Here is a 12021-nt window from a genome sequence, read left to right as displayed (position 1 = left end):
AGCACAGACGTTCCGAGTGTGCCGTGCCCACGGGCAGCGCAGATATCCCGGGTGTGCCGCACCCCTGGACTGTGCAGGTATCCCAGGGGCACTGTGCCCATGGGCAGTGCAGACATCCTGGAAGACACCAGAGCCCTGGGTAGTGCAGAGGTCCCTGAGAAGGTGCCATGCCCATGAGCAGGACAGATGTCCTGGGGGGCGCCCTGCCTGGAGGGCTGCACAGACGTCCCGGGGGCCAGCATGTTCATGGGCAGTGCCCTTGCCAGGGAATGCTGCAATGACCTGGAAGGGCAGGTGGATCTGCCGGGGGCCCCATCTCTAGTGTCTGTTCAGTGAAAAACTCAAGAGCACACTCCAGCAGGAAGAGGACCCCATCCATGAGGAAGTTAATGCAGTGGAGACAGGCAGACAGACCGACAGACACACACACACACACATCCTGGCACTCTTCAATATGGACACCTCACTCATCCCACCACTGGTGGAATGCTCCCATTTTTCCAGGTCTCCCCCCTGTGAGCCTGGCATCCGGGCTCATCCGGGAGACCCACCATTATTTCAGTTGTTGCAGAGCAGCCTCCCAGGGACCTGAGGCGGTGTCTTGATGCTGCATCAATACAGATTAGGCCGTGTCACAAGGCAGTGACCTCGCTCGTGTCACGGCGCCGCGACAGACAGAATGGGGACACAGGGGCTGAGCAGGCAGCCGGAGGGAGGAGATGGTCATTGTTCCTGCTTACCTCCAGATCCCGCAGGACAGGGTGGTCTTCAATGCCAGGGAAAAGCACCCTCATGGTGTAGGTGCGGTAATCAAGGAAGGGGATGCCGGCGCCATCCAAGTCGCTCGTCAGCTCGTGAATGTCTGTCTGAAGCTCTGCAAAAGCTGAGACAAAGAAACCCATCCCCAGTGAAGCGATGGTCCAGATCCACCCTGACCCTACCTGGAAGGAGGTCAGGCTAACACCTGTGCGGGTGTCACCAGTGATGGGGGAGCAGGAGGATGTGCAGATGGAGAGATAGGTGGGGAAGGAGCAGGCTGTACTTGCTCACCCACCAGCCTCTGCCCAAGATCTGATGCCAGACAAAGGCTCCATCTAGACAGAGCCCCATCCTGATTTAGAAAACTCAGTTTTAACAGGGCTCCAGCAAAGCCCGTTCTTATCACCGTTTGTCCAGCCTGGGTGGATGGGGCCAACCTGTGTCAGAACCAGAGATGGGCCTGACTGGGTCTGAACGCTCCTGAGCTCCAAGGATGACTGGCTCCTGTACTGGATCCAGATTCAGTGGCCGAACCTTATCTTTTGAATGGACCCAACTGGATCTTGGATCTAAACTGGCCAGAACTTTGGAGAAGGGTGATCCAAAGCCAGATCCAAACTTGGTGGATTGGGGTCCTCTAGCTAGAGCTGGTTTCACTGCAATCCTTCAGGGAACGAATATCTTCCTTTCCACATGCCCTCTGCCAGGCCTGGGGGCCCTGCCTCTCCATCGTACCTTCCTTGCACTCCAGTGCCACTCTGGACTCCAGGTTGTCCATCTGCATCTGCAGCCGCTTGAGGGTCAGGTCGCTCTCGCGGGACTTGCGCTTGTACGCAATCAGCACGGCCACGATGAAGATAATGAGCAGGCCGCCAGCCACGGCGATGCTGACGATGGCCGGCAGGCTGAGCGGGCTGTCGGGAGAGATGTAGACCATCCCTGGGGAGAACTCCAATCCTCCCACTCGAGCCTACATAGGAATTAGAAAACAGGCACGTTACAAACACCAGCAAACAGAACCTCCCAGAGCCTGGCTACTCCTCAGAGGAACTCTAACCACCTCAACCTGCAGCAATAACACCTGAGCCAATGACCTTCCCTGCTCTCCTAAGCTAAACAGTGTCTGAAGTACTCAGTGCTTGGATGGGAAACCGCTAACCCCAGAGAAGTGGTGCCAGTGACATAGGAGATGGCACACTTCTTTCTGACTAGATACTGAGCCCAGCATGGTGCTAGAGGCTGGCATTAGCATTAGCAGTAAAGTTCACGTGGCATGTGATCTATAAACACCTTCTTGTGCGAGCAGAATTATTAGTCCCAGTGTCCTGGCTGAACTGCGGCTTGGGTATGTTCTGTCATCTGTTGCCTGACCCTGTTGCGTTGTGCTGTTCTGCACTGCTCCCACTCCACCCCAGAACGTGCATCGGCCTCTCGGCTGCGTTCTGATGAGACAGTCCCGGTTACTGGGCAGGGTGCTAGAAGAAGCCAGCTGACATGTCAAATCCGAGGGACAGTTTGCAGAGCTGGCAGGAAGAAGAGTCTTCTACTGATTTGTAAAACTGAACAAACTGGATCCAGAAGCCATAGGGGACGAATAAACACGGAGCCCAGCATGTCCTCTTTAGAGGTAACGTCCTCATCAGAGCCCCTGCTCTGGTACTCCAGGGTAATGCAGAGCAGGGCTTGGCCCTAAGGCGTTGCTTTGAACGCTTAGTGCCCCTGGCTATTGCTTGGAGCCAGAGCTGGAGCCAGAGCCATCCCTTGGGTACCCGGAAGTGACGGGTCGGTCCTGGATTCGTCACTTCCATCCTGGGCCCCACATCCCCCTAGGGACGGCCCCGCTTGGAGCTCTAGGTGGCCTCCTAGGGGTCACTTCCTGGTTCAGAGATACCATGTAGCGGGCACCCCAACAGATTGTGTTGCTGACTCCCGGATTGGATCACCTCTGAGATGGCGCTGCTGGGAGCCCGTGTGTCGTCAGAGCCTGCCCATAGCTCCAGACTGCAGCCCTAGAGGGTTAGTTGTTAAATGCTGTTCCCAGCCATTTTTAGAGAGTGGGACACTCTGGTGGGCTACACTTGGGCCTGGGCAGCGGCACCGCCTTGGGGTGGAGCCCCACGAGCAGTGGTAGCAGACAGGCAGCAGGGGAGGGGAAGGCGGTGGCTTTGCCTATAGAGCAGCGTACGTCACTATTGTCCCCAGCAGCTTTGTGCAGGGCCCGCGACCCAGTCAGCCTTGTCGCTGGGGTTAGCCGATCCTGCCCGAGCTCTTCTTCCCCGCCAGGCCCTGCCGGAGACGCTGGCTGCTGCCGAGGAGCACCCAGTGCATTCCAGCCAAGCCTCTGCACCAGGCTGGAGCCGCCCCGTGCCACACGGCCCAGCTGCCCTGCAGCACCGACGGCCGCTCCACCCAAAGTCGTCCCCTGGAACTGGGATTGGGCAAGTGCTCTCAGCATGCGGCCTGGTCCTTTCTAGCACAGTTCCCTCCATCTTAATATGAGCCCCCCACCCCCATATTCCCAGCCCCCACAACCATCCCGCGCTCCCGGTCAGGGGGCCAGCCTCATTCACCCTGCCTGTTCTCAGCTGGCAGCCTGCTCTCTGGCCTGCCACCTCACGTCTCTGCCCCACTTCACTCTCCAGGGTGGGGGCACACAAGCCACCTCCCTGTGCCGCAGTGGGAGCCGACTGGCACTGGGAAGCTTGGCTGAGGGAGAGGGCGGGGCCCAGCAATGGGCAGAACAGTGGGGAGTGAGGGAGGGGCTCACAGTCCCCGAGACCAGGAGGCACACCCAGGCTCCTGGGCAGGCAGTGATCCCGGAGAATCCAGATGTGGCTCCGAGTTGTCTGGGGAGAGATCGCTCCTCTCCTGCCTCCTCGCATGCAGGGACCTGTTTTTCAGGCACTACTTTGCGAGAGCCGACAGAAGGAATTCTTCCCAGCAGAGCGCGACTCTCGTCCTACACGCGCATACTGCCGGTCACGCTGCAGGAGCGCCACGTGCCTCACGCACTGTGGAGTTATACACAGTCCCAGCGGGGTAAGAGCAGGGGTGACCCAGAAAACATGTGCTGGGGGAAAGAGATTTTTTTTCACAACAGGCTGTGGGGCAGCATGTGCCAGGGATTCTTTCATGGCCACACGGAGCAAGCATGACCTTGGATTTCATGGTCTTGTCTACAGGACTCACCCACGGTAAACAGCAGGGAACTAAACGGGCCAGATCTTCAGCGGGTGGATGTGCATTTTCCCCAGAACATGTGCAGTGTATATTGTAGCAGAGGTAAAAGAAATGCAAACTTGCCAATATAGGTTGTGTTGTCTTTTTCAGATCACTGTGTGTTTGAAAGCAGAAGTTAGAAATAAAAGGCAATCAAAAGTCTAGGAAAGTTAATTGTGTCCTTTTTTAAAGTAAGAATCTTTAAGCTGTGGATAGCTTTGGATCTGGAAGCAAGCTAAAAAGCATCTGTATTAATGCAATTTTCTAACTAATAAGGTAGAAGCCACTGAAACCTGGACTGCCTATGAAACAAATACAAGGAAATATGGGGTAATTCCTCTGTTTTGCCTAAAATCAACAAGAGTATGTGTATATAAAGGAAATATTTTAAGTAATTAATGTCTTTCAAATCATCAGAGAAAACGGATGCCAGCTAAACAGCATTCAAGGTGCCATGCATTTACTAGTACAACAGAAATTATTTTTGTGTTCTATGTCCTGTCTTGTGAAGTTTGTCTAGTGGCCAGAATTGTTGTGTTTAATATTTTCATAAGACAGTCTAGTTCAAAATTAAATAAAACGGTTAAATAAAAAAGCAGATACTAGTTTTATTCAACTTAGAATACAATGTGTTTAAATAAATAAAAAAAAATGTAATATACTAAAGTCTAATACATTTGCTTAAGTAAAAAAAAAAGGCTTCATTGGTCAAATCTTTTAATTAAAAAAAATGTTGTTAAAATTTGCATATCAACAGTCTTTGGAAGCAAGGACATGGAAGGTTAACCCACTCCCCATATTGCCCATGGGATCCTTCTGGCTACCTCAGATTTCTAGCCAGAGGGCTGGGGAGGGAGGAAAGCTATTGGACACAAGAAGTTGTACCGAGTGGACTCCTCAAAGGTGGGTGTGCTTGTCCTGGTTTGTTGCTCCAAAGCTCTGTATAGAAGTTATTTTACTGGAAGAGTGTATATGGCATACATTGAATAATAAGACTAATGTACTGTATAATAGCAATGTGTATGTGTTCATTGTTAAAAAAAGGTGTATAAGTGAAAAGTGAAAGTTTCCTTTGTAGGTTAAAAGAAGCCAAGAAGAGGAGAAGAAAAAAAAAACAGAACGAGTTAACTAGAAAAAAAATAGCTAGCAAGCTCAGTCTAAAGATAAGATGCTGGCCCATCCAAGGGCACTGCCCACAGCTAAGACTTGGCTGACAGCCAAGAAAAAGGGGGGCCTGAATGTGCCCAAGCAGCTGAAAAATCTGCAAAACACTGCCAGGCATTAATGAAATGTGTTAGGTTTTTCTCACAGGTAAAGAAGTGCTACCTAAAGACCGTAGCAGCCCTGCCATTCATTGAAACCAGGAGACTGAGTCTACGTAAAGTCCATCAACGAAAGACTGCTTTGACTCCATGCTAGAAAGGCCCTTTCCAAGTGCTGTTAACCACCGACACCGCTGTGAAGTGCCAAGGACTGCCTACCTGGACTCATGTTTCTCACTGCAAAAAGACCCCTCCACCTCGGGAGGACTCTCCGACTGATGATCAGCCTATTCCTCCTTCTAACTCTGCTGTGCCTTCTGGACAGCAGAAAAAAAAAAAAAAAAAGACAAGGTGAAGTGCTAGTAACCTCTCCCTTGTCCACTGACAGACCTACTGTGCCTTTGGATTTTTTCCTAAAAGAAGCAAAACCCATTACAGGGTGATGTGCTAGTAACCTCTCCCCTGTATGATGCTGAACCATGACTGTTTCAGAAAAAAAGAAGAAAGAACACTTGCTCCATTGAAACCACCAAAGTCCAGGAATTCCTGATTACAAAAAAAAAATTAAGAACTGACCCTAGTGAAGAAACAAATAATTACACACTGGCAGGAAGAAACTTGTGGGACCCATGCTTGGGAATGTGGTTTTGATTGGATTTTGGGGTTTATTCTACAGGCTGCGCCCTGTGTTTTGAATAAGTCCTTCAGCATGTATTGCCCTCCCTAATTGGATTTTAAATGCAAAAAGGGCTGCTATTAGATTAGCACAATAGAGGGTTTGAGTTATTTCCTCTAGAAAGAAGAGAGACTTGACCGGATCCCTATGGAATAGGGCCAATAGTACAGCAGCAGTTTAAAATATTTTAAGAACCAAAAACATGATAAAAAATTAGGGCAACTAAAGAAGGCCACAAGCCTTATTTGTGAAGCACAGCTAACCCAGGTACAGGCTGGAATTGGTGAGTTACATGTTATCTCCGCCCTTAGTACTATGACCCAGAAGTTGCTAATAGAGATGGTATTGAATATCACTGAGGCTGGGAAGGCATTGCAGTGGGATCTAGCATGTTCAGGCTTGGCCCACTGCCCTTACAGACACATCAGGAGTACCATCTGATCTGTGGCCATAAAGAAATACTTGGAGACTTCCTGGTGGAAGTGCGGACATTCTCAATGCTCCTTCCAAGCATATGGACCGGTTAGAGAGGTGTGGGCTCCCACATACCGAATCCTGCCGAGTCCATGGAGAAGATGCATGTGGGATTAGGTAATTCACCGAGACATCTGGGAAATTAGACTAACGCCGATGCCCTGGTGGACTTGGCAACCGCACAGAAAAAACTAAGGCAGATGGTTCTCCAGAACCACTTGGCTCTAGATATTTTACTGGCCTCTCAGAGAGGAACATGTGCATTAATTGGACAAGAATGCTGTGTGTATGTCCCAGACGTTTATAATGCCACTTAGGAAAGAGCAAACCACCTTATGGAAGTAGCAAAGGACCACGGAGAGAAGCGAATTAAATCCTAGTGGAGTAACCTGTTCAATTGGATTCCAGATATAGGTGGTTGGCTCCATAATGTATTCCGAAGCGCCGTTGTAATTATATGCGGCTTACTGGCCTTGTATGTTATAATAAAAGTTGAACGTTGGATGAGCGCCAAGGTGTGTTCTGCCCAAAAGTAACCAACCCCAGTCTTTCTGCTCAGTAGTTGTCCCAGGAGTCCCTTCGAGGTACTCCAGGGACAAAGGGGGGACTGTTAGGTCCAAGGAAAATGGAGTATAGAACAGGTTGTTTGGCCAGCTTAGCCAAAGTTAGGCTAACTGTAGTTGCTGGGCCATTCCTGTCTCTCTGTGAAACATGAGGACATGCTTGCTTGGGCTTCAAAGAATGAGATAAAGGGGGGGACCATATTCTTGTACCAAATGTACTAGGAACGGTGCCTGTCTCTCACTCTGCGGTCAGACAACGAACCTTGCCGTCTGGGTTAAAAAGTCCCCGACAGTCTTGTCTACAGGACTCACCCACGGTAAACAGCAGGGAACTAAACGGGCCAGATCTTCAGCGGGTGTAAATCGACACCGCCCCTCTGTGCCGTTACCCTGACTTGCACAAGCTGAAGATCTGGCCCAGCATGTCTACCATGGGAAGGTGAAGGGGTGAGTGGGCGCTGCTGGGATTGGGATTGGGACCTGTGACTCTAGGGCCTCTGCATGTAGAACCTGCTTATCAAGAGCTTGCTAAAAATGAAACACCCGCTCTAAAGACAGCGAAAGGAAGCCTGGATTTCGCCCCTTTTCATAGCTCATCTCAAAACCATGCACTCGATCCAGGTCTTTTAGTTTTCTCTCTCCTCCTGTTATTTAACTCTGTCGCTGTTTTGCTGATCCTTGCACTGAGAGCTGACCGAGGGAGGGAACACGCTGACATCAACACGAAACACTATCACCGTGGTTTCCTACTTCACTATCCCACTTGGCAATTGTTCATACATTCTCACAAGCCCTTGTGGACCTAGGTAAGTGTTACCACTCCCCAACTTCCCAGCAACGGGGACATTCAGTGATTTGCTCAAGATCACACAGCGTATCACTGGCAGAAGGACCCAGGAGATCTGAGTGTTAATTCCCACCACCACCCCCATCCTCACAGTGGAGTTCCAGTGAAACAGCGAGGCACTAACTTGAGGAACAACAGTGTCATACCGCAGAAGGCATTCCCCAGAACAGCTGTTCCCTCGGTTAATTCCAGCTTCCGTGCCATTGCTAAAACGGCGGCTTTTACTGCAAGTAACCGTCTGTCCTTGATTCGCAGCTCAGCCGTTATCAGAGCAATGGCTCTGTGTGTGCAGATTGATGGCATTAACTCGCCCTTAGTGCACTGTCATGTTACTGGTTTCAGAGTGGTAGCCATGTTAGTCTGTATCAGCAAAAAAGAACGAGGAGTCCTTGTGGCGCCTTAGAGACTAACAAATTTACTTGGGCATAAAGCTTATTAATTTGTTAGTCTCTAAGGTGCCACAAGGACTCCTCGTTCTTTTTGTCATGTTACTGATGCTCACAAACATGTTTAAATGCTACCATCTTCCCACGGTTCTAGTGGGGCCTTTCCTATACATGGAGAGCCTCATTCTTTGACTCTCTCTATCTGCCCCAGGCTGCAGTGATCAGAGAATCCCTGTGTCGTGGAAAGACCTGATTCTGCTCTCAGGCTCACTGAACCCCTTGGGTTCATTTGCCATCCTCCTGCCTCTTGGCTTATCTCCCAGGCCTTGGCTTTGCCAGCCCCTGACTGAGCACCTTTTCAACTACATCCAGGAAAATGCTGGCAGACTCATTATATGCTATTCAAAAGCCCTGGAATTAAAGCAGACAATGGCATCACTAGTGCTTCCCTTGGAGGATCATAATGTGCTCTACAACTGTGGATGAATTGAGCCCCGCATTATGGCTGGCACGGATTATCACCTCCATTTTACAGCAGGAGAAACTCTGGCACAGGGAGGTGAAGTGACCAAGGTCACACAGTGAGTTTGTGGCAGAGTTAAAAATGGAACCTGGGGCGTCCTAACCACTGCTCTAACTCAGAAAACACTCTCTCCTGACATACCCAAATATTATATCTCCAGCAACCTCTACAGATTTCTCATCACTGAAATTATAACCAAAAAAATCTACCCTACCAGCTTGGGGGGGTGGGAGGAATAAATTGATCAGGGTCAATCAAAAACATTGCTCATCCACATTTGCAGACAGCAGCCTTGTCTGTTGGCATGCCCAGGGTGTAATGTCATTTGCAGATTCATTTCTTTCAACCAATAGGATTGTAGAATGCAAATGATTTTGCTGACTCATTCTGTATGACAGTGTTCAAAGTATGGAGCAGAGGAGGATAAAGGAGTGGTACGGAGGGAGGAGGAGGAGCTACCTCTCAGGTCACAATTTCACTAATTAATACTAAAAATAATACGAAATTATGCCGGTGGCAGCGTAATCTTTTGGCACCAGAGCCCAAAGAGCCATTCACCCTATGGTCAATGCCCTGCACTTCCATTCTTTTCCTAGCTGGCAGATTTTAACCCTTTCCATGCTGACTATTGCTGCAGCCAGCGCTAAGCCAAGCAGAGTGCTCTTCCCCCGCGGGAGCGTTTGGTGGCATGGAGGCATCATGCCACATACATGTAGCCACACTGCACAAATACTTTGGCACCACACAGCTGATGCCATTCGAAGCAGAGAAGAGGGCTTCTACTGAAGGGATTCCCTATAACGGGAGTGGAGGCTATTCGGGGCTGTATGCTTTTACAAGCTTCCCCATGAGCTACCAGGGTCTCCAGGTTTGTTTATTTTAACACCCAAGACTGGGGCGTTGCCTTCTGGAGGGGGTCACCAAGTTCCTAGTGACTACAATAATGGGATCCAAATTCCCAAGGATCCCGGAATTCTCAGTGGTTCCCATTCTCTCGGGGTTTCCCATTAACGCCTGGCTTACCATCACTTTGTGCCGTCCAATGAGGTTCGGGGACTCGCACAGCAGCTGCACGTCCGACACAGTCACCACACATGGCTTCTCGCCTATCAGCACGGTGTAATTCAGCTTGGCGTTCCCTCCAGTCACCGGCGGGATTAGGTTCTTCCCCTGGACCGAGAGGAGCAAACCCACAAACATCTCAGCAGGGTGTAACCTGCCATTGGTTGTCCCTGTGATGTGAGTGCCATCCCTAGACATGCCCTCCTTGGCTCATCATTTATGGCCTTCCTCAATGAGAGTAAATCCTGACCCACCCCTGGAAGATCGGGACAGCTTGGTACAGGGCTCCCTTGCGCCTCGTCTCTCTGGAATTACAGGCCTACATTTGCATTTGTTACATTTGTTTTGAATGTGCAAATGTGTCTTGTGTGCCCAATTATCTGTTTGCACACACATCACATACAGAGGCCCATACTGGAAAATGTAGGCCAGAAAGTGCTCTTGCTCACTGTCTGGCTCACAGAATGTCTCAAACCACAAAGAGGTTGTTCTCGGATTTGCACAAATGGCGAGTGAGCAAGCTTTACAATTCCAAATGTGCTGCGTCTGGCTGTCCTAATCACCATACTGTCACATACTGCAGCACAAACAGAGACATGGAGCCAGATTCTCAGCTGGTGTAAATCAGTGTAGCTCCAGGAAAGTCAACAGAGCTATGCTGCGTTACTCCAGCTGAGGGTCTACTCCGTGTACTTCCATGAGGGTGAACTGTCAAGAAGTGAAAAGGTTAGTTGTTCGAAGCTCTGTCCCTTGCGGTTAGGATGTTATGGAACAACACAAACGTTCTCTCTCCCTGCTTCCCTTTTCAGTGCAGTTTCTGCCGCTGCTCAATCTAATCCGCACACCAGGCTCCTACAGCACAAGACAATATCTGCTGTTGGTTGGGGTAAAGTTAAGAACGCTGTGCTGTGATTGGTGGGACGTTGGCAGGAGAAGTGCTACGATTGGTGGGGTGCTGGTGGCATCTCTGTTGTGATTGGAGGGATGTTGGCAGGCCCTCTGTTAGGACTGGTAATGCTGGGACTGGTGAGATGCTGGTGAGGGCTCTGTTGGGACTGGTGGGATGTTGGCCGTGATTGGCTGGATATGTTCCTGGAGGGCATAATCGTTCTCTGATGCTGCTCCCTTACCCCCATCTCCTCACCTTTAGTATGATGGGAGTTCCTGGCTTCAGCTCCAGGATCCCCGAGGGGTTGAAAGCCTCAAAGACTGGGTTTGGGTAGTAGGTGAAGTTGGTTTTGTTGAGGATCAGCAGGGACTGAACATTATCCAGGATGAAACCAAACTCTTCTGGGCGCTCGGTTAGCTCGGACTGGTGATTTGGGTCCACGGGCAGTGCTGGGGCCTGGCAGGTCATCTCTGTGGCGTTCTGTACCTCGCAGATCTAGAGGGCATGAGCCAAGGGAGAGCTTTATCAGAGCAGCCCCTCCCCCAACAGACCCTTTACAAGAGACTGAATCCCTTCCAATAGAACAATATCCCACCCACGGCTGGGGAGAGGAAGGTAGCTACCGGGCTGCTGGGAGGGACCAGCTGGGGCACCAGTCACTCCACCATGACATTCAGCACCTTGAGAGCACATTCAGCTGGGGCCACGGCTGGAAGGAGCACGGGGGAGCCCATTGCTCCTGCAAGTGAGTCCTCAGTTGCTCCGTCTCAGGGCTGAGGCACATTGTGAGGGCAACTTGCACCTGTTCCATGGGGGGCTTTGAACTCCAAGGATACCGGTGTCACCACTTTCCCCCCCGGAATGGAAAGCTCTGCCTTTTACTGCAGGCGGGTCCAACCCGAGCTCCAGATCTCCTTCTCCCTGGTAACTGTCCAAAAGCTGCACCTGCAGAAGGATCTCAGTTTTGTCAGCAGCCACAATCCCTATAATGGGCCGGTCGACTGAACCTGCCTTTCCCCCCCTGCAAAGTTTGGGGTATCCAGACTTTGGCTCCAAAGGGTGGCCTGGCGTTTAAGGCACTGCACTGGGACCCAGGAGATCTGGCATTCAGAATAGGCACTCTTATTCCAGAACAAGAGTGTCCACACCTGGTGTTAATCAGGAAGAGTTATTCTGGAATAACTCCCCCATGTAGACAAGCCCTAAGTCTCTCTGTGCTTCAGATCCCCACCTGTAAAATGGGTGTAATATTATAGTCCCTGCCCTGAAGAGCTAACAGTCCAAATAGGCAGGACAGACAGTCTCTCACCAAGCATATGTGTGGCGCCCAGCAAAGGGGACCGTATCTCAGCTGAGGCCTC

General features: G+C 50.6%; 1 protein-coding gene across 1 annotated transcript in view; it reads right to left on the bottom strand.

The window, feature by feature from the left end:
• PLXNA4 (plexin A4) overlaps positions 1-12021 on the bottom strand; it is a gene marked incomplete in the record, with an annotated part of 626278 nt that overhangs the window by 69686 nt on the left and 544571 nt on the right. The window contains 4 exon segments of the mRNA XM_034764290.1: positions 741-883; positions 1495-1729; positions 9733-9879; positions 10916-11155. Coding sequence (XP_034620181.1) covers positions 741-883; positions 1495-1729; positions 9733-9879; positions 10916-11155 — 765 coding nt within the window.

Source organism: Trachemys scripta, chromosome 1 (assembly GCF_013100865.1).
Source record: "Trachemys scripta elegans isolate TJP31775 chromosome 1, CAS_Tse_1.0, whole genome shotgun sequence".
NCBI lineage: Eukaryota > Metazoa > Chordata > Testudines > Emydidae > Trachemys > Trachemys scripta.
The sequence above is the reverse complement of the archived record's forward strand: the minus strand, read 5'-3'. Positions and strand labels throughout refer to the sequence as shown.